Genomic DNA, 23,989 nt, shown 5'->3' on the forward strand with positions numbered 1-23,989 from the left:
AAATTACCATGAAATACTAGTTTTAGCCAAGTCGGATAATTCACAGGATGGGGAATATCTGCAGAGAAGGATTCTTTCGAATTTTGGAAGGTTTGTGATTGACCTTAACACTTGATGTAATGAGTTAGGTGTTCTCTAGTCCTAGCAAATATTGTACATTAAGTCAGTGTTCCTGTGTGCTGTACTCTATTTTCCAATTGAATTGGAACAATTTATCACTTAGCGTAAAGTTGAAATTCAACATTTAGATACATGGTTGCATATGTCAATTTAAATAGGTGCCTGGAATACTTGCTAAGAAACGATGCCAATCCGGGGATCCGAGACAAACAAGGATACAATGCAGTTCATTATTCAGCTGCTTACGGTCATCGCTTGTGTCTTGAATTGGTAAGAAAACACATCACAGATGAAAGCTGTAAGAGCTGCTCTTGCAGAGTATGATGCAGAGGCTGGAGGATTCCTCTGCCCTGGTTCTTCCTCTGTAAGCTACATCAATACTGTTTTCAGCCCCTGTGAGGATAAATATTTAAGCACTTGGTACTCTTAAAATAAAGGCAAGGTGAGGAGCTAAGATGCTAGTTACTGGCTTGAAAAGATAATACATTCTGAGATACGAGTTTTGTTTTCTTCCTTAACTTGGAATACACTGCTAAATTTTTCCCTGACGGCTGAAATAAAATAACCACAGGTTATCCCACTGTTAAGAAATTTCACAACTGTAATTTGAAGGAGAAAATTAAAATGTAGGGGAAACCTGTAAAGTAAGGGTGCCTTTTAAAATAGTTTATGTAGTTACAGTAACTAACAACCACATAATAGAGCTGTAGATAATAAAGCCTCGGGTAGTTTTTTATTAATCCCTTTGCAGCTATATGTATGATATTTGATATGCTAATTTTATCTTCTCTGTCTTATACAACTTAGTATTTTTAAACAAATTATGCTTTTATATTCAAATGTATTCAAACATGAATTCTGAATGTTTTTAATTGCAGATTGCAAGCGAAACGCCTCTAGATGTTGTAAGTGTGTATTATTTCTTACTGTTAAAGTATTACTGTACAGCAAAAGGGAACATGTAATTTTAAAAATAATGCTTACTTTTAGACTTATTCTTCAATGCATAGATGTATTATTTAATTTCAATTGCAATTTAGATTTAATTGCAATTCAGAATTTTATAATAGAAAATCATTTTTTTAAGCCTTTTTTTTTTTTACTTAAACATTTGCATGACCATGTTAAAGTGCGATAATGAAAATTTAGTGATCTGATTATATTTGGTGTTCTTCAAACGCTTTGAATGTTTTAATTCTGCTAGTGTACTAAATTAATTATGGTCTTGAAAAAGGCCCAGAATTAAAACTTTAAAATACATCTGAAAGTAACAAATAGAAATGTATATACATAGATATCTTAATCCTATTCTATAACGCTTGTGCCTTTTTTGGTCCATTTCTTCTCTTTGGGAAATGGTTTTCTATTCTGAAAAGTCAGTCCTGTCTTCTGGCTTTTTGTATTGTTTTTTTGCTGACTTTTCACCTAATCAAAATGCTTACTTGTTTGGTTTGGTGGTTGTTTTTGTCTTTCCTACTACAGCTGTTCTCACCTGTCCTTGTCTTCCCTTTGTATGCATTTAATCTATATTATTTCATATGGCTGCTTCAGGAAAAATAATTAGTTTCTGATTTAATCATTGCATTGTCATGCAGAATTAAACAACTGTGCTTGGGAGATGAATATGGGGGAGGGGTTGCAGTCATTTCAATTCAAACTCTTTGAAGGGTTGAAGGAGATCTAGAATCCCTAAAGAAACTGTAATCCTATATATTATTCTCCCTATTTTTCTTCCTTCCTTTTTTTTTTTTCCAAACTGTATACTGAAAACTGTAGCAATTACTGCTGAATGTTTTTAAAGGTGAGGGGTTTTTTGCACTCACTGACTTTCTCTCTCTGCTAAGCTAATGGAAACATCAGGTACTGACATGCTGAATGATTCAGACAACAGAGCACCTATAAGTCCACTGCATTTAGCTGTAAGTATTTTGCTCTGTAGTGATGATAGCTCATCTAATTGCAAACAGTTGTTAACGTAGGTTTATTTAGTTTGGATTTTTTAAAATAGATCAATAACAATAAATGAAACGCAAAAATATGTACTAATATTTTTAAGTGACATATACAGGGTTACTCTTGCATTTCACTTGAAACTTGCTTCGTGAACAGCTTTCATTTGAAATCATCTAAGTTTTATGTTTTAATATGTACTAATGACTTCTATAAGTAGTAATTATGACTTTTTTTTATCATCATCATCGTTTAGCATGAGAAATGTTTGTCCTTAACACTTTAAGAAAGATTTGCACAAAGATTAGTGTAGGAGAGGACCTGATGAAACTGTCTATACAAATATACTCAAAATGCAGAGTAACCAGCTCAATATGTAGCCTTCATCTTTTCACTGGGCTTCAAGCAATTGAAAAACCACAATGTACTTTTGTAAACTAGCGTAAGTCTCATGCAGTGTGTATATATATACATATATATATATACACACATATGCCCAAAGTAAAAAGTAATCTTTAATACTGGTAAATGAAAGCAGTTAGAAGAGACTATTCCTGTAAATGAGTTTTGTCTGGGGGCAGAGGTTATGTATCCATGAGTATACATTTAGAATTTATTATGGAAATTATAAAACCGTAGTTGTAGGTGTTTATTTTCATTGCCAACTTTGACACTTTGTCTTGACACATACCTACAGAGTATTCTCTGTGCTATTTTTTTATCCTCCTATATCCATTCTGATTTATTTAAGAAAACTAACAGGAATTTGTTAAATTTGTATATGTTCCTCACTTGAAATCTGAGAGTGATGTGACTATAACATAAAGCAATGAAATATGCAGTCTTCAAAATACTGGTAGTTGTACAAACTGGAGACAGATGATTTTCTGAAAGTAGTTTCAGTTGCTGACTGAAAGGGTAAAATGGAAAAAGTGCACCAACCTTCTTGTTGAAATTGTGGGCTTTTTTAAATTAGTCATAGCTATTGTAGCTATCTTCACAGTTTCATTTATGTAATCCTGGTAAGAAAGGAAATGTGAAGGACGGGAAAACTGAAGAATTTTCTTACTCTTGTAGGCCTATCACGGCCACCATCAAGCTCTGGAAGTGCTGGTACAGTCGCTGCTGGACCTTGATGTGAGGAATAATAACGGAAGGACACCACTGGATCTTGCTGCCTTCAAGGGACACGTGGAATGTGTAGATGTGCTCATTAATCAGGGAGCATCAATCTTGGTGAAAGATTACGTTGTAAAGAGGACCCCGATCCACGCGGCCGGTATGTGCTAACCGCTAACCTCTAAAATTGGGCCTTTGAAGTGGATCATCTTCGTGTTTAGAAGTCTCTATCGTTCGTGTCCTAAGAAATGGTGTTTAGGAATAGATGATGGCTTTTAAGGTATATGCTGTGCTGAGAAAGGTGTAACAAAGCAGTTGCGGGTAGAAACCGGTATAACCCAATAATAAATCATTTTGGCTCGGGGAGCGCGGTTGGTTCCACAGTGCTCTCTGGAAGGGTGCATTGTCCTTGTCCATTCAGCGAGGCTGCCTGCGCTGACAGCCCTCAGTGACACGTTCCTCTTTCTCTCCTCGTCTTTCACGCAGCCCAAACTGTAGACCCAAATTTAGTTACATGAATCTAAATTGCCTGTCTTGGCAGTAAAATACTTCTAAAAATGACTGGAGTCTTGGAGAATTTTGTCAGGTTGAGAAGAGAGATAAAAACTGTACTTTAGGCTTTTTCCAAGGATTTAAATGACACCTGAGCGTTTTCAAAATAACAGCAATCCTTTGCAATATTTTCTTGTTGCATTTCCTAAAAGCTTATATAAACCTGCCTTTCTCAAAGTCTAGCATTCATACTGTAGTCTTATTTTTTTCCTCTCTTTGAAAATAGGTTTATTTAAATTGACACGTGTAGTTACGGTGTTAACAGAAATGCTGCAGTAAAAAGAGCATTATGTACAGAACATCATCATTCTAACTACTTAATTTGTTGTCCATGAGCAAATGCTGTATTCTTCTATTTGATTTAGCTTCTCCTAACTTCTGTTAGCATTTCTGTCATCTAGAGAAGCGTGAATTGTCACTGTTCTTATGTGGACTGAATACAGCAGCTGTACATCAGAAATAATTTCCCCTCCAACGAGCAATCATTTATCTTTCATTAGTTGCATTTAAATGTGATTTCTCTTTTTTTTTTTTTTTTTTTTAATTGCTTGGTTAATTACTTCTGTGCCTTACATTTCCTTCCCTCTTTCTAAATGTGATTTCAGTTATTATTTCATGCTGATGCACATGCTACACTTGCTAACAAAATCTGTGTGTGATTGGCTAGGTGTGTCTCTACCTGTGCCTTAACCAAGCAAAAGTTATTGTATTTAGTTACTGTATTTAGTTATTCTTTCTTGTGGATGTCATAAACATTATTAGAATATATGCTTATAATGTGTGCAACCTCATTTATATATAAAAAAATAAATACCTGTTGGCAGTTGGAATCAACTATTTGTAGTACTATACGGTTGAGAGTGCCTGATTTCTGAAATAAATTCCTAGTGTTTATATTTTTTTGTTTTTCATTTAAGTTATAACAATGGTGAAGCTGTATAGTGGGTTCTAAAGCTAACGGGCTTTAGTCTGAGCAGATTTCTGTTTGAGCTGCATACTCAAGGGCAATTAATATAAAGCTAGTATTTTTATATGATGTTTTACAGCTACGAATGGTCACTCAGAATGTTTGCGGCTCTTGATAGGAAATGCAGAACCACAGAATGCAGTGGATATTCAAGATGGAAATGGACAGTGAGTTTAAATGATACATTTTCTGTTCTTCACGCGTTACTGCATTTTATAAAAGGAAAAACTACATATTTTGCATGGATGATTTTTAATTTACTTTAAAGAGAGATGATATTTGAACCGTATATTTTGCAATAACCATAATGTTGGCAGTGAAAAACGTTCTTATTCAGTTGGGAGGAAACTAAAATGTGTCTACTTGCCCAGATGCTGAAAAAATGGATTCTAGTAACTTAATTGGGACTTCTGAATTAGGGGATATTAATTTATTTTCATGAATCTAAAAAGCAAGTGTAAGTGGCATTCTCGGAGTTAAGGTAGTGTTAGAGAAGGTCATTGATGTAAATTTTGAAAGATAGTAGTTGTTACATTTCAACTGAGTGCTGCTCTGTTAAATTTCCCTGTAGATTACACTTTGTTTCACTCTCTCCTTAGGACTCCTTTGATGCTGTCAGTTCTCAATGGGCACACCGACTGCGTTTATTCACTCCTTAACAAAGGAGCAAATGTAGATGCCAAAGATAAGTGGGGAAGGACAGCATTACACAGAGGGGTAAGAGAATATTCCTTTCCTTTTTCAAGTTTTTTACATAATAATTTCAAATACTGATTTAATATGTAGTGTTAATGAATTTCTTATTTTTCTTGTCATTCTTAGTTTTTAATTGTATTTTAGTTGCTTTCAAAAGGCGAGCTTTTGCCTGTTTCCTATGTACCCTCAGAATTCGTTTGGGCTTCCAGAGTCTCTTAATCTTGCTGTGAAGTGTTGACTGGAGAGGTCCCAGAGTACAGCTTTTTGTTATGGGCTGGGGGTGGTGTTAACGGGAGGAAGAAAAGCATGATGCATGCCATATGCCAAATATTTTTTTTTATAGTCTCTGCCAGATAAGACAATTGAACGATCTCTAGAGATCAGCAGTTAGTTCAGTGTTATTCCAAGAAATTATTCTGTCATCAATATTATAATAAATTGCTATTTTTCCAACAGAGTAGCTATTTCCAGGAATAAAAATAATAACCGTTCTTATTTTGTTATTACTTAAAAATGTAAGAAATTGCTTGAAGTTTGCTTGCTTTAGTTATACACCTTGGCTTATATACATGAACATTTGCAAACTTACTATTTCCTGTTTTTCTCTCCCAGGCAGTTACGGGGCATGAGGAATGTGTGGAAGCATTGCTTCAACATGGTGCTAAGTCCTTATTACGAGACTGTAGGGGGCGAACCCCTATACACTTGTCAGCTGCATGTGGACATATAGGTGTTCTCGGGGCTCTCCTGCAGTCAGCTACATCTGTGGATGCAGTACCCGCAATAGCAGACAATCACGGCTACACGTCACTGCATTGGGCCTGCTATAATGGTAAAATACATTAAACTTAAAATATGGGTCTGAATGTATTTGTTCATATTGAGAATACAAGTTATTACTACTTAAAAGCTACTTATAAAGCTTGTCCACTTTCAGTTCATGTTAGTCAATATGTCATTACGACTGATGTCTTTAGGGGGAATGCATTAGCATCTAATATATAATATGAGGTGTTTACTTCTGTACTACACTTCTGTTAAAGTGTCTTTTTAATTTTATGCCTCAAGGAGCCTTTCAAGAAATTCAGCATAGTACCTGTGAATAGAAATGTGCCACACATCCCAAAAAAATAATGTGGGAGGAATGGTTTCAGATCAAATCTTTTTTTAAGACTTGCTTCAAATCAACCTTGATAGGCGTAAGAAGCTAAAGTATATAAAAGTGATTCAGTAAGAATTTATTTTTTCTTCGCTGATACTTTTCTTGGATTTGGGGGTGAGGAAGGCCTTAAAAGGTATGAAATTTTTTCAGCTCCTTTGCTTAAGATTTTGTTCCATGAGTTCATTTCCGACATAGTAGAGGTTCTCACTTTCACCTCTGAGTCACATGATAGAGAAAGGTCAACAAGTAAGGGGTTAGAGCTTCATTTTACCAATTATTTTTAAGTAAATAGCTAACTAGACTGTCTTCACAACTGAAGCAACTGAGTAATACACTGATAATTTGAACTAGAATAACATTTCTTCATCACATTCATAAAATCAAACTCTTACAGCTTGGTCCATTTTCAGAGTGACCACAGAGTCTGAATAAAACAGAACTGAAATATGCTTGATTTGTAGAATGAAAATTTTATGGGACTTGTGGAAATACAAATCTTCAGAGAATGGTAAATGTTGAACTAAGGTTCTCTGCATGTATGCATCGAAGATTAAACAGGTAGTTAAAATTGTTAGCTACCTGTAGAGCAGCAGGCTATAGAATTCTGAGAATAATATCATAAGTTGAATATGTTCTTTTTAAGCTTTTGTTATGACTATCGACTTGGGGTTTGATTTGGGTTTAGCAAGACAGTGGAATAAAAATAACCCTCAAATGGTGGACGCATTTTCATGTAGACTAAATGGTGAATGTACAGAAGGGTTTGAAATGTGGAGGTGTAAAGAACTAAATTAAGTGTTCTGGATGTTCTTCAGGCAGCATGAGATCCCTTCTAATTTTCACAAAGTTTACAGTATTAAATGTTAGTTTGATTTTCAGGATTCTAAAATTGTCTTAGTTCCTAAACGTACCCCTATCGAATAAAACCAGTGTGTCTTTGAAACTTTCAAATAAAATACTGCTTAATCTAATTTAGATACATATTTTTGTTGTAATCCATAAATAGACCTTCTCCTCTTTTTTTTAATTCCTAACTCTTGCATTTGCTGCAGGTCATGACAGTTGTGTAGAGCTCCTCCTGGAACAGGAAGTTTTCCAGAAAATGGAAGGAAATTCTTTCAGTCCGTTGCATTGTGCAGTGTAAGGAAGTGCAAAATTATTCTTCATACATTTCATTGCTGTATTTAACAAAAGATTTATCATTCTGTAAATAACAGTCTGTTTAATTCATTATAGGATAAACGACAATGAAGGTGCTGCAGAAATGTTAATTGATACCCTAGGTGCTAGTATTGTAAATTCAACAGATTCAAAAGGAAGGTAAGAGTGTAAATGCACTGTGGAAGAGTGTTTGCAATGTAATAGAATGCTCTGCTAAATTCTATAATCACTTGGGGTTTTTGTATTTGCTACTTATGTTAATTACCCCTTCCCCCTGTTTTTATTCTTTGAAGATTTTTTTTTTTTATTCTGTGCTAGAAATAAATATTAGATTTCTAAGAATCTTGTTCTCATTCAATAAACTTGAATTGGATGTTATTATATAGGCAAGTTAGAGCGTGTTTTAAACTGTATCACTTTTTGCGTGGTATTTTATGCATGTTTTATTTTTTCTGAATCAAGTTGTATCTCTGTTATAAACTACATAGAGGGAATTCTTTGAAACTCGAAGGTGACTTTCTAAAGGCAGGAGTCACAACTGCAGCTGTGCTGATTTCAAAGGATCAGTGGGAGGAAATGCTCAGTCTTTTGTATCTGCAGGATCACGGTCAGGATGCCCCTTGGATGAAAGCAGAAAGGGTGGCTGAACATGGCCATATTGTCTTTTGATCTGTTGCAGAACTCCTCTTCATGCAGCAGCTTTTACAGATCACATTGAGTGTCTACAGCTTCTGCTCAGTCACAATGCTCAAGTGAATGCTGTAGATTCTTCTGGGAAAACACCTTTAATGATGGCTGCAGAGAATGGACAGACAAATACAGTTGGTAAAGAGAAAGCTTTATATATTTCTGCTCTTAGGTTTGTTAAGCTCACTATGGGTAAAGTTGCCTTACAGTTAATGTTATTACGGATATATTTTGTCAAACTTATATTTTCATTTTGCACAAATGTAAGCCATGAAGACTTAAAAGGAATATGTTTTTAGTTAATACAAATCTTTATTTCCCCAGAGGTGCTGGTTAGCAGTGCTAAAGCTGATCTGACTTTGCAAGACAGTTCTAAGAACACAGCACTCCATTTGGCTTGCAGCAAGGTGTGTGCATAGTCTGACTTACCAGTGCTGAGCTTTGTGTTACCACGCACTGTTTGCAAACATTAGCTTGTTATTTTGAAAAGGCATTGAAAGTAGTTTTTGAAGAGTATTTGTTATATGACAGATCTTTGTTCTGTATTAAGGGTCATGAAACTAGTGCCTTGTTAATACTGGAGAAGATTACAGATAGAAACCTCATCAATGCCACCAATGCAGCCTTGCAAACGTACGTATCGGCAGTGAGTGTGTTTCACAGATGAAGTTTTGTTGTGTATCTTGCTCATAAAGGGGAATATTTTTCAGATTTTTTTTCCAAATTGGTTGAATTTGAATTGCTTAATAGGAACCGAGAGTTGAACCAACTTGAAGTGAAGCGGTGTTTTGCTCATTCTGGTTTTAGCTGGGTGAAAGGAATGATAAATAAATCTCACGGTATTGTGGTTCAGGGAATCGTGTTTGGAGTTGCCGCAATCCACTGAGAGAACCTGTAAGCCAATATTTTTCTGTTTTATAAATTACCTAATTTTTCAATTAAAATTCACTTCAGTTAACAACTTATTTGAGGCAAACCAAGATTTGCTCTTCAAAGCTAGCTAATAAAAAAAAAAATCCTAGCTGAAGTACGCTTTCATTCTTCAGCATGATTTCTGTTACACCTGTTCCTACTAGGATGAAAGACTGTTTTCTATTAAATATTATGAAGAGTACAGTGTTCTTAATGCTTCCTGAAGATCTTCTCTCAAGTAGAATTAAGTCTATTTTGTTAGCCCACTCATAAGGAAGACTTAAAAATGTAGTGGTATGTCATACTGGGGAATATATATCAGGGTGGGCTACTAAAATGACTTGTGCATCTTTTTTTTCCTTTTAAGGAATGTATTTGTGTTACAGGCAATATTTGACACCTGATGTATAGCTGAGTTATGTACATGAATTATTAGGCTGCTTTAATGACACTATCACAAGACCATTTAGAAAAAAAATTACATCCCTTCTGGAATCTGTTGTGTTCAGGCTCCTACAGTTCTTCCAACTATTCTAGATACCTGCTGGAGCTGAGGAGTTACAATAGTAGGAATTCTTCCTCTGCTCTTGCTGCTCAGCGTGGTGTACCTCAGGCAGCATGAAATAACTAGAAAGTAGGAAAGGGACTGATTGCCTCATTTCTGGCTTGAAGTGGGGATGTCTTGAGAGAAGGAAAAGCAAAAAATGAGATGGGAACAGAAGTGGGAAAGGATGCTACCACAGGCTGATGTAATTCCACCCACATGCCTTGGCTCATACAGTCTGATCAAGTTATGTCATGGGGGAAAATAGGTACATATTCGCACCTCCGTGAAATGTTTATATGAATTGCAAGATTTTTAAAAGTGGCTTAAAATATTACTGGCTTAGCAAATGGTTTTTAATAACTATGACTTTCTAAACAGCTTAAACAATGTCCTACCTTGTGTCAAGATAAGCATTAAAATTGTTGGCCTCTATATGAAAATTATTTTAATTACAGTCCATTTTTTAGTCTATCTGTGGTGTGCAGTAGTTCTTTAATACTTCAACTGCTTCTAGTTGTATGTTTTGCATTTCTGATCTCTTAAGTAAGGCACTTGTTTCCAAATCAAAATATAGTTTACAGTTAATTCAAACAATTTTAAGAATCTCAAAACAACTGAAGAGCAATGTAAAGCAGAAGGGAAATAAGCTGATTATTCTGTTTCCTGCTGAGTGGTGGTAGGGTTTTGTTTAAGTCAGTGGGAATCAACTTTGAAAAAATTGTTGCATTTGAAAAAGATATAATTAGAATATTTGAGGTAAAGCTACACTTCCCTTGATAGATCAAGTCACCACAGAACAGTTATGGTTAATAGTTTGAGGTTTTGAAAAGTAACCTGCTTTTCTTGCTTCATCCATTTTAGTGTAAAATTATTTTTTTTTATCTCTAGTCACAATGGAATATTGTGGTTTCTAAAAGGCAGACTGATGAAATGCTTCTGCATCTCTTATAAGCATTTACAAGCAATAAAATGTGACTCCCATTCTGCTGTTAATATTCTAATGATTATTGCCAGCGATATATAGTAACTCAGATGTGACAATATCTGTTACAGCGGTTCAGTGAAGCTGTTATCAACAGTAGGGTACCAGATGTTTCTAACTTTTTAACATGATAAAGTTCACAAGCAGCAGGACTTTTCTGGGAGCTATTTCCTCACTGTGTGGTGCCGTATCGTACAGTTTCTTTGCAATAAGAAAAGAGATCTGCTGGGTTCCCCATCTTAGTTATTATATCTACAATATTTATATAATGTGTAAATAACATACAAGTATAAGTACTTCAATAATCATTTAACTAGATGCAAGCTACCTGTCTTACTTGGTATCTTGTTCTATGATTAATATATGAGTTTGCTTCTCTTCACAGACCTCTGCATGTTGCTGCTCGGAACGGACTAACGGTTGTAGTTCAAGAGCTTTTAGGGAAGGGAGCAAGCGTACTTGCTGTAGATGAAAATGGTAAGAAAAAATTAACCTTGTTTCCCCACGAGGAACTGTGGTTTTAAACTCAGGTCACTGAAAAGCAATAGCCCTTTGGAAATTTCATATGAGCCTTGCAGTAGGTTCCTCTGTAATAAAAAATGTGTCGGTGATGCGTCATTTTAGCAAAGTGACAGAAGTGTAAGGAGAGTGAAGACTTGCAGAACAATGCAGGTCACAGCATCGAAGTGTTTGGTTTGCATTTGTAGATTTATAACATGTACCATATAAATACACCAGCTTTGGCATGCTCAAAATGGTCCGAAAAACATAATGCTCAAAGCAAAATATAACTTTCAGCTGTTAAGAACCTGGATTGAATCACCATTTATTTTGTCATGGTATGTATATTGGTGTTAGCTTTTAAAAGCAAGTATAAATTACAGATCTCAGTTACTGGTCTCAAGCTTCTGGCTCTTTAGAGCTTTTTGGCACAGAGAAGTAAGAAAAAGTAACCGCTTTATCATAGCGAATAAATCCTGTACCTTGTTAAGAACAAAAGAAAATTAGATCTATTGACTTCTTATTTGCATATTTTCATGTAAGACATCTGCAGTCTTATGCTTTTAAAACTATAAGAGCTCCTGCTCTTATGCCATACCCCAATGTGTCTTAAATGAAAGCAAGTAGCTGGGGGATAGGGGGGTTGTCTTCCCTCTTTCCCTTCTCTACCCCCTCCCTTCCCCCATCCCAAAGGGATGTGCCTAATTAATAGTTCTAATTATATTTCCAGTTTGGAAAGCTTTTCCCCTCGTAATGTTTGTGTGACTTCCTCTGGGTGTTTCTCAAATTACACTGCTTGAAGTGACGTGAGTGATTTAAAGATCATTCCTTGCCTAAAATAGGGGACAGGGGTCACTACTAAATGAAACTCCCTAAAATGAAAAGATGGGAGAACATATCTTCTTGATTTCTGTTTCTGATCACAAGTATGCTATCTGGAATTGTTTGTATTTTTGTGGGCTTTTCATGTGCCGGTCCCTCGGCAGGGCGGATCTTTGACCTAACAGAGGAAAACGTTGTTTGTATAGACGCGGCAGTTCTCTGCCAGCCTGGGGATCTAACCACAGTGGGTTAAAACTTCTTTTTAATTCTGTTCATATTTTAAATTTTAAAGTAGCTCTGAGGGCTACCTAATCTTGTTTCTCACTGTGGTTCTTTTCTTTCTAATAGCCATTGCTTTGTTTATAAAATCTTAAGCAGCCTTGAGAATTCTCATCATGAATTCTTTTTCTGTTGGATGAATGCGCCAGCTGAAAGTACAGCATGTGCAGAGTGATGAACGCTTCGAGTTGTGAGAGAGCGAGGGAGACTTTCATGGGATTTATGAATCTATTTCACCTGTTGCTGTAATTTTTTCTTAATTCTTAGAAGTATTAGTATGTCAGCAGCCTTGCTAAACCTCTTGCAAAAGTCGCCTTGATTTCCATAGTGTACCTTTTATATTAAATGGAAAAGCTGGCAGTAGTGACAGCCAGGTTCTGCTTTAGGTCTGCTTGTCTACGATTTTAGCATCTGCTGCTGGAGTATAAGTGTTTCTAAAGAAAAAATAATTACATACATTTATTTAATTCTAATAAAGTAAAAGTACAGGAGACATTTCAATTAGGCTTAAAAGAGTACGATTCTTGCATTTTTGGGGGTGAAAGCTTTGTGTTTAGCAAAGCAGACTGAAAAACTAGGCACTGGAATATTTTGCATCACAACACTGAGGTTCTCTTGCTTTTTAGTATTGTCAGGTAAGTTCCGTGATCTGCCACACAAGCTTGGCATGTCAGATAGAATTAGATGAATTTGGAGGTAAAGTTTTAGTTAGTGTTTTACGTGGAAGCATGTCTTGATGTATGGAACGTGTAACTGGCAGAACCTCTGCTGGTATAGAGAGGTGATCCATTTTGTGTCTTTGAAGTTGTCCCTTTCTGTAAAGGCTGCATTGACTTTTTTTGCAAGCAGTCTCTATTGCTATCCGTATCTGTATAAAACTACTTAATAGTTCTCTCTGCTATATCTGAGCTACAGAAAATTATTGAAAAACTTGAGCTTTGAAAAAAACCAACATCAATTATCGGCATTTCAGTTTATAAATAATTTATAAGATATTTAAAACTCCGGATTTGAAATCATATTGCTTTTGTTATAGAGCATCTTTTAATGTGGTGAGATTGCTTTTTGAGATGTTTAAGAACTAATGTCTTCGGAAAAAATGTAATTCCCTTGGTTCTTAAAAGAGTAAATGCAACTGAAACAGCAAATTAACTGTCTGGTTACTTCCCAAACGGAGTCTTGTTGAGGGTTCTTTCCCAGTTCTGTATCAATTCTCAGATCTTTCAGTTCATTTCCTGTGTTTCCACACCTGTCGTGATGAAACTTCGCCATCACCTGCATCTAAAAAAATTCTGTTGGCTTTGACATTAGTTATACAAGTTTACCTGTCTTAAAAGAAATTACTAGCTTTTTCTTTCATTTGACACCATCTGAAGTTTTATTTTTGGTCACTCAACCAAACTTTTTTTGTTTGGGGTTTTTTCTTCACCATTTAGCTTCCTAGGGTAGCTAAATTTCCTGGTACAGTCTTTTATGTGTCGTATTAATGTGCACCACAGTAGTCAGAAGAGGCACTCTCTGACTCTGGAGACTGACATAGCATGGAGGTTCCTCTTTTTTTCTAGATTCATCGTTACAGTGATCATTGGCCTTTCAAGGCCAATTTTTTTTTTTTTTTAAAATGGGATTATTTTTTTTTGGTCTCGCTCTTTTCCAAGCCCTTCCATTACTCGTATTCTAGTTTAAATTGGAGATCCCTAGTTTTCTGGAAGGATTTCTTCTTGTAAATGTTTACGAGATGACTCATGCCTCAGATGACTTTCTTCTCTTTCCCAAGTGTAAGACTTCATTCAGTTTATCTTGAGAACTGTCTTTGCAGTGACCACATTAATAAGCCTCTGGTTTTCCTGTAAGCGCCTTCATGGAAGCTTTCAAGCCCCAGGGGAGGGAGCAGCTCTGCGTTTGGGCAGGGGGAGCCCTGGTCTGAAGTCAGCGTCTGTCATGCAGGCTCCGTTTTCTGTCATGCAAGGAAGCTGCTTCACCTCACTCTGCTTCTATTGCCCCATCTACCAAATGAAGATAGTATTTTTGTTGTTGTTGTGTGAAGGCTTACACAGATACAAGTGCAGGTTACGGGGAACATTATAGAAGAACTGAGTAAGAGTATTTCAGTGGAGTTGGCACATTTACCAACATCTTAAAAGAAAATTTGGAGCATTTATACCTATGAGTGATCACTTTGCAGTTAAGGGACATAAAAATATAGTTTGTTCTTCTTATTTTAAAATAATACAGACAAAAATAAAGTGGTGCAGGATGCAGTCTTTCATGGTGCAAGCAGGTACTGCATCTTGCTAAGGCAAGAATAAAACTGTGATATTTCATTCCCAATTATGAAAGCCGGGAGCTTAAGATCTACAATCAAATATTAAATAAATATAAATACTGTTTTTAGAGAACATAGAAGAAAGTAGTCTGTTTAATCTTTATGTTGGCCTTTAATTTTTTTATGATGAACTGAGAGCTCTGTTCCAGAAGGAATGTGAGTATGAATATTCAAGATATTAGCAAGATGCAGTCTTTTAAAAAGGAGGGGGATGGAAGAGAGGGATGGAAAAAAAACAACAACAACAAAAGCCGACAACCTAAAAAGATAGTGAGTGGCTGCTTGTTTTTCTTCTTTGAACTTTTTTCAAATCATGTTAGTGAAAAAACTGTTGTTGAATACGGCCAGCTTGAATCAACTTACTTTGCGTGTCATCTTACTGTCATACAGTCTCCAGCAACTGTAGATATTAAATTGTGTGCTTTTGGGTATCGAAGCTGAGCCTTCTGTTCTGCTTTACGTGCCTGAAATGCAGTCTTCATCCCAGTGTAGTGAGCTCTGGCCCTTGCTTTCAGTCCTCTCAAAACCTCTCTCTTCTGCAGACTCACTGTTAACTCTCGGCTGTTTAAGTGCTGCGATTCCTTACGAACAGTGAGAACCTCTGCTGCGCTGCACCTCTGAGGGTCCCATCGCACCCTCAGCTGGTGCTTTTTGTGCTTGAATTATCTGTGTGTTTCCCTGGATTGTGTGCTCCTTTGGGCAGGGACTGGTGTCTACTCTGTTCCAAGCTTCACGCACAAGGTCTGTCCTGAGCAAATAACAGTTGCGCTGCAAGATTGTCCCCTGCTTGCTGTTCTCTTAACTTCTATTTTCTGTAATGTGCCTACTTGTTTAAAACTTCTGTGTGGTTGTACAACACAGTGACTACTCCTGAGCTCCGTCCTAAAACCTGACCTGGATCTACTTCTACAATAAAGATAATTCCTTGGTACTTGAAACATTTGCTGCTAGAACGGGCATTGCCTCATTTTCCATGCCTTCCTAAGGTCTGGGTAGAAATCCACCGTGCGGTTTGCTTTAAAGCCATCTGTTACTTAAAACCACTTGTGTGCTTTTTACCTGGATGTTCTGTGCCTTTAAGTTGTGGACCTGGGGCAGTGCAGTACTTCAGACTCCCAAATTTACCTGAATATGAGCCTTCTATTCAGTTCACTGTGGGCATGTCTGTCACATGCGGTGAGATGCTGCAAGGGTGCGACAAGGTGACCTGGTCACCCGCTGGTAGAGGGAACTTTGGTTTCGGCAGCAGAATTAGCTGTTATCTGTGGTTGTACTTATGTGACTGCCACGCTTCGGGAGCTGCTATTGTCACCACCAATTGCAGCTCCTCGGTGGTGCAGAGACCTGTGCCAAAACTCATCCTCGGTGCCTCTGGCTGAATGATTAAGCCTGAGACAGGAGCAACGTGTGGATCTCCACTCGGGAGAATTTGAAGCATTTTTTCTTGGTATTTAATGAGTAGAGGCAAGTATGTAGGGAAGGGGGAAGCTGCCAAAGGAGAAATGTTGAAGAATTACTAGAGGCACAGTTACGCAGGAGAGGTTTCACAGCAACATGACCTGACTGCAAATCACGCCACAGCCCGAGACCTCCTGCCTTTGGGGTTGTCACAGCGGCGTTGTCTGGCAGGAGTTTGGCCGGACCAGGTGGGCAACCAAGAGGTGTAGTTTCTCTCTGCAAGTCCTGGTCTACTAACCCAGCTGGGATTTCCTCAAACTTCTGTGGATTTCTTACTTGATATCCTTCAAATAAAAGTTAGACATTGGCTTTATAGTTTATGTTACTGTATATTGTAGTAAACTGTAGGTTGGTTGAAATTGTATACTCTGCCTTTTCAGATGCTTTAGGCCCTGATGCTTTAGCCAGGCTGTTACTGAGATAGGACAGCCTAATTTAAATAACTGCCTGTGATGAACAGCTGTATGGAAGCTTCTGGATGAAGCAGCTGGATGCTGAGCTACAGTTTTGCAGTGGCTCTTCTAGTGAACGCTTTCACCCGTCACTGTTGGCTGCCATTAGTTGTCTCTCCTCGGGCGGTGACTTCCTCACTGTTTTCAAATCCAGGCTTTTCTTGCTGGCCCAGACTGTGCTTAACAAAACAATTACATCTCTGTTCCAAAGCCCGCTGACTTCTGGGTTGATTTTGTAACTGAAAGTTAAAAAAAAATTCTAATTGATAATGCATTTAATTTTATGTTTGAGTTTTTTTTAACAGTGCAGAACTAAGCAATATTAAATACTTTTGTGGTTGAAAGATGACATGGTCTTGGAGAAATTTTTACATTGTCTTTGTTTTAAATGAAGGTTTTGTTTTTTCTTTTCTTTCTAGGTTACACACCAGCTTTGGCCTGTGCACCCAACAAGGACGTGGCTGATTGCCTGGCTCTCATCCTGGCCACGATGATGCCTGTTTCGTCGAGCAGCACGTTACCTTCCCTTACGTTCAATGCCATTAATCATTACACCAACACCTCAAAAACTGTCACCTTCGATTCCTTGCCAATCATGAGGAGTGACCATAGCTCTTACTGTACTTTCAACAACATTGGCAGGGAAGGTGGGTACCCATATACAGAAGAAGACGAACTCAATGACTCAGATTCTGAGACCTATTAGAAGCTACATTTTGTGGGTCTGAAGAGAGAACCCCCGTGCTGGAAGGTCAGACTCGTGCTTTTGAAAAAAAGCTGCCGGTGTTTGAGTACAAAAAGAGGACAGACCTTTGAGAAGATGTTTTTTTATTGTGGTTGCATATAAAAAAAAAAAAAAAATCTGTGAGACTCTAGGAAAATTTTTAAGAGCATATTTTGCAGAAGAAGCATAAATTCTTGAATAAGTACTTGGAATCCATGGAAAAAAAAAAATAGAATGTCAAAACTGTTTTATTTAACTGTATTCTACCATTCTGTTTCTGGTGCCGGGGTAATTTCTGCAGACTGGGCACCCTACTTGATGTAAATGAACAACGCTATTGTGCAACACAAAGGATACTAGATTTAAATATTATCAATAAAACTAAAACCATTTTTGAAGGCAATAAATGAGTTTGGTACAGTAGGCATTGTTTGTGCTGCAAATTGCCAAAGGACCAAATAACTTAAAGATTTTTTTTTTTAATTAAATACGTTTTTGTGAAAACTGGAATAGGTTATCTGAGAAGTTGTTTCAACCAAACCTTAATTACTTCTGGAAAAGAAGCTTAGATTTGGTTTTAAATGTTGATTTTTATTTTTTTTTAATCATCTGAAAGCCTTCCGACACTATTAAATGTACCATGAAGAAAGCAGACGTACCTTTAAGTTTTGTTTTCTTTTTCTTTTAGGTGAAATGAAAATGAACTTGTCATACTTTTATAATACTAAGATTAAACCAGCTAACAAGGTGAAGTCAGGGTGAAAAATGTACAGTGTAATAAACAAGGGAAGGGGTGGGAGATGTGGGAGGGAAGCAGTAATTGTTGCACAGGTTTAGATTATTTTTTTGTTTTAAGTTTTGGGTTTGGGATTGAGATTTTTTTTTTTTTAATCTAAAAATGCAGGAGAAACTTGGAAAGTATGAAACTGCATAAAAAAATCGAAATGAAAAATCTTGATAACCCTGTTGTGACTGAGAGTTCTTTTCAATAATTTGTCCACTTCCTCACATCATAAATTTGTATGTAAGATTAAAATTGTATATCCCTATCACTTTTTTTTTTTTAAATCCTGGAGATACAAGGGGGGGGAGGTCAATTTAAAAGTATATTTCCCCATTAGAGAAAACAGTACAGTGTCTGGTCTGTGGGAAGAGCTGTGTATCTTTGTTGTGCTCCATTTAGAAAATAAACAGCAGAAACAGGTCCCTGTAATGTAGTTCAGACTCGCCCGAATTTTTATTTTTATTTAATTTATAACAGACTACTGTGGTTTTTCTAATTGCCTGAAGAATGAAAAACTGACATGAGTAAGCTGAAGTTTTGTCTGTTAAATATGAATATTTACTTCATTTGGCTCTGCTCTAACTATAACTGTTACTTTACAAGTGAATTTGTTTATGTACATGCAAGGAATCCTTGCATGTCCTGGTAAAGTACAAATAAATTACTACAAACTGATTCCAATTTCTTTTTTATCCTTTTTGTATTGTGAAACTGGAAATCTTTATGATATTGTAAATTATCAGCTGGTTTTCTGAACATAGTGTGGAAACACGGGACAATATTTTGATCTATTTGATAATTTTGTGGGGTTTTTGAAGAATTAATGAGCATGTACATAGGAATAGTGACTGCTTGAATACTGTATTTACCTGCACTCTTTCAGTACTTCAAGATTCCTGTATATTTTACAGAGTATAATAAAACCCAAATGTGAGTTCTACTAATGAATAATTTATTTGTATCTACTAAGCATTAATGACAAAGTCTCTTTTGTTGAACTGTTGGAATTTATAAAATCTGTTTCTCAAAGGCTTTGCCAGCATTTTAATTCTAAAGCGAAGAATGAAGGGGAGCTATTTAAATTTAAATTAATTTTAAATGTTAAATGACTTCATTATTTCTTTAGGCTTCCTTTTAAGTATTACTTCCTTAACCATTCGTGCCTGTGTTCACTGTTTATACGTGCGGTATGTTTGTCCGTGAGCAGAGTTAGATGACTTCAGGGAGATCGTGATTTCTGTATTTTCTTCCATCTGAATCTCCGGAGCGTGGGGCTGTGTGGGAGTGATGCAGGTGCCTCAGCTGAGCATCCAGGCGCCGCTCGAAAGATGCCTATCGGCCTCTCTCGAGATGCACTGCATCTATTTAAATACAAAGGTTGAACCAGAGCAGACCCATTTTTCCTCATACGCCCGTGGAAGATCTGGATCAGAATGCAAGTAGCATGCCTGTTATTTAAGAGGTAACAATTGCATATTTCTGTTAATGAGACTGATTTTTTCCTGCTTCAAATGAACTATGAGAAGATGATATTAATAGGCCTTTACTATCTGTGCTAACTTCTGTTTGTCTTCAGGGTGACCTGTTACCTCAGTGTGGTGTCTGTAGCCATAGAGCGGTTTAGAGGAGGGGACACTCCTGTCTTATTTGAAAAATTAAGTTAATGTCCACTGTGTGCCTGGATGGTGCCCGAGAAAAAGCTCAGAAGGTGTCGGTTTAAAAAGTTAAAGATTTGGATAGGGAACTGAGGCAAATGCAGAAAGCCGTGCTGTGGAATGCCTTTGTTTCCTTCTGTCAGTCAGACATTGTGCCTCTCTCCCATTCCATCACTGCTCACCTCTTGAGGAAGAAAACTTTTTCACTGCATTAAAGTGGATTCATTATTTTTAAATTATATTTTGTGAACTTTTTAGAGCTAATTATCTGTCTTTTTTATTACAAATTGTTAATTCCATTTAGGAATTCAGTTACATGATTTTTGTATCTCATCTATCTCTTCGTTAGAATTTATTCAGTGAGCCTGTAGATTGCGATTTGCCTGTATTTGGTTGTTCCCATTTTAAAAAAAGCAACCAAAAAACTCCATTACTACCTGGCAGCATGAGTAGGACGGTAATTGTGCCTTGTTAAGTGATAATTGGGACTATTATTAGAATATGGTCTTATTCCAAAAAGGGAGCATGATTTGTTTAAAGAACATGCTACTGTGGTCAGAGACCACTTTCTTAATGAGAGATCAAGTAACAGAAGGTTCCTTGTTTCTGTAAAACAAATAATGCCGTCTGTGGCTGGTGGGATTTTTTTTATTTAAGAAACAAACAAAAGTGTTCATACTTCTGTGGAGGCCTGTTCATTTCCAGAAAACGATATTGGAACCTCCATCTTTCTAAAAGAAATCCTCCTCTTTGTACAGGTGGGTAGGGCAAGGTTATTGTTAAAACCTTCATCTCCTGGATTTTCACCAGTAGGGAGCGGTGAGCCTTGGCTGGACCACTGAAGCAGTGTGTCAGAAGAAAAGAAACTCTTTTTATCCTGGGGGAAAAAAAAAAAAAAACGTACATCGGGAATGAGGACAACCAGCTCTGCTGAGCTTTCTGTGTACTCTGACTTCTGGGATGTTTTATGGGTTTTTAAGTTCTCAGGACAAATACTCTGCAGAAGAAAATGCCAAGTTAGTATTAACATCCTAGGCTGAGCTGTTATTGCAGAGCGTAGTGTGGTAGCAGAAATGCTGGATGCTCTTAAAATGAAGGATCAGTCTCTTTTCCTTACCCCCCAAGAGTGACCCTACTGTGATCAAAAAGATTTTTCTTGCAATTTCTTACAAAATATAGACCTCTCCTTTGTACTTCCTCCTATTACTCTTTGCTTCCCCATGCTTAGATATCTCCAAAGTAATGATGTATGTGTATCTGGAACAATCAGATGTAGAAATACGCACTTTTTAAACTTGGACCTTGGTTGTGGTTGGTTGTTGTGGCTTGTTTTTTTTCTGGTCGTATATTGTTTAAATCTCTGACTTGTCTGGCAGAGCTAAAGAATTAATAAATGTTTGGTTAAAAGAAGTTAATATTTAAAAAATAATTACTTAAAAGTTTTGCTCCTTTTAACATCAACACAAAGCTAGTTACCTAAGCTATGTGGAAGATGACTAAAAAGGAGCATGAGATAATGTTTACAGATTCCTCAACTCAATCATTCTGGCTCTGAGAGGAATTACCCTTCCTGTCTTGCCCAGAGACTAAGTCCATTTAAAGGCAACAACTACTGTAGTAATGCAGAATAACATATTCTAATTTACAAAAAAAAAAACAGAGAATGTTCATTAAATCCAGTTTGAGATAACAGCAGTGTTGTTCTGGTAGCTCAGATTCCTTTTTGGAAAAAAAAAAAAAGTTTGTGGTGACCTTTCTGTTAATCATGCAATAACCGGGTGAGAGGCTAAAGCCTGTGGAAAGGTTGTGAGCAAGCGTGAACACTGTACGAAGGACTGTTGTCCAGCATAAACTTGTGAGAAGGTTTTTCATGTGCATAATCACAAACATTTTTAACAGTGCTAGATGTGTCCAGGGAGCCCATGCTACTTAATTCCGTGTTTGGATCAGTGACGTTCACATCTTAAAAACTGAATCCTAAATAAAAAGGGTAAGTGTTTATGGAAACAGCTGTTGTGGAGAGCTGGAGCTCTTTGGCTCGGTGTATCACAGGGTGGGTGAGGGAGCTCATGGGCCTCTCCGGCTGCTGCTGTCGGAGCAGCGGGAGGAGCTGGAGGGTGAGAACCCTCCTCACCTCCCACCGCTTTGCTCTGTGGCTCTGCTGCTGGTACATACGCACTTCCCGAAAGAAATGCCACTGTGCTTTTGGTTAAAAAGCATTGATTCCTGATAACAATACTTCCTCATAATCTAGTCCTGGTTGGATCAGACTAATAACATTGGAGAGAAGGACCTTTATAATCTGTTACTAAATAGTTTAAACACTTACCACCACTTCCGTAGGTCTAGATTTAAACTCAGCAAAATCCATTTTAATATCAGGAAGAAGTAAGTATTTAAGTTCTTGAAGTTGGTCCATCAAATTCACATAAATTTTTAAATCCAAGATTGGTAATTATTGCCTCTTGTAGTAATCTCTCAATGATTTGTGATGACTTGCTTATAATCCTTTTACACGCTGCAGAAGCTGATAGGACAGTTGGAGAATTCTTTCAGATTAGGATTAAAACCCTTTTTAAATAAGGGTTAAAAGGGCTACACTGTAGCTGTGACTCTAAATTCGATAAATAAGAATTTAGAAAACGGGTCTCCTTTACAGACAAACCTGCAATGTTAAATGGGAAGACACAGAATACAGGCCTCTGTTAGCTGACAGTACTGGCTTTTTTCTTTTTCTGGAAATCCTTTTCTCACTATAATATCCATATGTTCAATGAAGAATGTTAAGGGCAAAGGAACCATCGTGCATTAATTTGAAATGGCAAAACAACTGGTTATTCTTCCGAAAATACCCTATTGTTATATTTATAACCATCTACAAGCTTTATCACAAAAATCCCTTTGTTTTACTGCTTAACAGGAGAAGCAAACGCCTGGCTGGACATTGTAAATGTCACCCCGGCCCCACTCCGATTGCTATATCCTCACATACCTACCGAGAGAAAAACTGTCTGGAAAAAAAAAATGGCAGCCTCGGAAGAGTGTTTTGGTTTCCTTTCCCTGGGGGAAAAATAGTTACAGATGTGACTAAAATTTTCAAGCTGTGGGCTTTTCCCTGTCTCCGCAGCTCATCTCGCAACTGAATGTTCCTGACGGGAAGAAGAGGAGTGTCCCTACTTGCAGGACTTCTCACAGTTCTTTCCAACCCAGCACCCCAGTTTCTTTAGCACTGTTAACTGTCTTCAAATAAAGCAGTATCTAAATTATCCATGCTTCCCTGCTGCTGTGTGTTATTTTATATTGGGATAAACTGAACTCCCTCTGTTCCATGCTATGTTTTAGCAATTTTCAAGCCAAGGTTGGGAAAGGAACCTTGCAGTATTTCACCATGTAACTGTAAACATAGTTGAATAATATGGAACCTAAAAAGCCTTTCAAGCTGTCTTAATATTACTAGTGTCACTAAATATTTAAAGAGGAGAAAAACACCTTACGTTCTTTTTTGTCATTAAAATTGCAATAGAAGCAACCAGAAACTTTGCTGTTCGGTTTCACGACAGAACAAAACAAACTCCCGCTTCCAAGCCTTGTCAAATGTCAGACGTGCAGGTTCTCTCCTCACTGTACCTGGGAGTTTGACTTCCTTCACAAAGCTTAAGACACTGAGGTCTCAAATTTTCTTTTATGTTAAAAGAGTATATGAGATACCTTAAACAGCTTTAAAGCAAAATCTAAAGATTTGCATCCTATCCTGTCAAATATTTCAGTTGCCAAACTTTGTTATTCAAGCTGTCTGCACAGTTTTCTTCAAAATCTTTAATCTTAGAGTCTATTAACATCCTACTGAATTCAGCCTTTCTAATCTCTTCTCCCAAGAGTCTGTTGGATCTGCTGTAGGTGCCACCTTGTCTCTGACTTCTGACCTGTGTTGCCTACCCCTGCTCTCCCAGTGGATGAAGGAGAGCCCAGTGAATCAATCTCTGAGGTACTTCCATTGCTCTTAACCATGAAAAACTTGATCGAGTGATAACTCTCACTGCAATTTGTGAATATTTGGGGTTTTCAGGAATGGCATTTGTCACCACTTTGGGTGGTTTTTAACCTGTGTAAATGGAGGAGGGGGTAGTTCCTTC

The 23,989-nt window shown here is 37.1% G+C and overlaps 1 protein-coding gene across 3 annotated transcripts in view; it reads left to right on the forward strand.

Moving 5' to 3' along the window:
- ANKRD28 (ankyrin repeat domain 28) overlaps positions 1-19,140 on the forward strand; it is a 124,139-nt gene extending 104,999 nt beyond the window's left edge. For 2 of the 3 annotated variants that reach the window (XM_074150921.1, XM_074150920.1), the window contains exons 15-28: positions 279-390; positions 999-1,025; positions 1,965-2,039; positions 3,148-3,349; positions 4,788-4,875; positions 5,308-5,425; positions 6,017-6,236; positions 7,619-7,706; positions 7,803-7,886; positions 8,407-8,552; positions 8,739-8,821; positions 8,965-9,047; positions 11,241-11,332; positions 17,113-17,538. In XM_074150921.1, the coding sequence (XP_074007022.1) occupies positions 279-390; positions 999-1,025; positions 1,965-2,039; positions 3,148-3,349; positions 4,788-4,875; positions 5,308-5,425; positions 6,017-6,236; positions 7,619-7,706; positions 7,803-7,886; positions 8,407-8,552; positions 8,739-8,821; positions 8,965-9,047; positions 11,241-11,332; positions 17,113-17,399 (1,705 nt within the window). In that variant the 3' untranslated portion in view covers positions 17,400-17,538. Of the gene's footprint in view, positions 1-278; positions 391-998; positions 1,026-1,964; positions 2,040-3,147; positions 3,350-4,787; positions 4,876-5,307; positions 5,426-6,016; positions 6,237-7,618; positions 7,707-7,802; positions 7,887-8,406; positions 8,553-8,738; positions 8,822-8,964; positions 9,048-11,240; positions 11,333-17,112 lie in introns of all 3 variants that reach the window. The other variant, XM_074150922.1, reaches the window with a different exon arrangement.
- Positions 19,141-23,989: the final 4,849 nt, after the last annotated feature.

This window comes from Numenius arquata, chromosome 7, assembly GCF_964106895.1.
Source record: "Numenius arquata chromosome 7, bNumArq3.hap1.1, whole genome shotgun sequence".
Classification (NCBI taxonomy): domain Eukaryota; kingdom Metazoa; phylum Chordata; class Aves; order Charadriiformes; family Scolopacidae; genus Numenius; species Numenius arquata.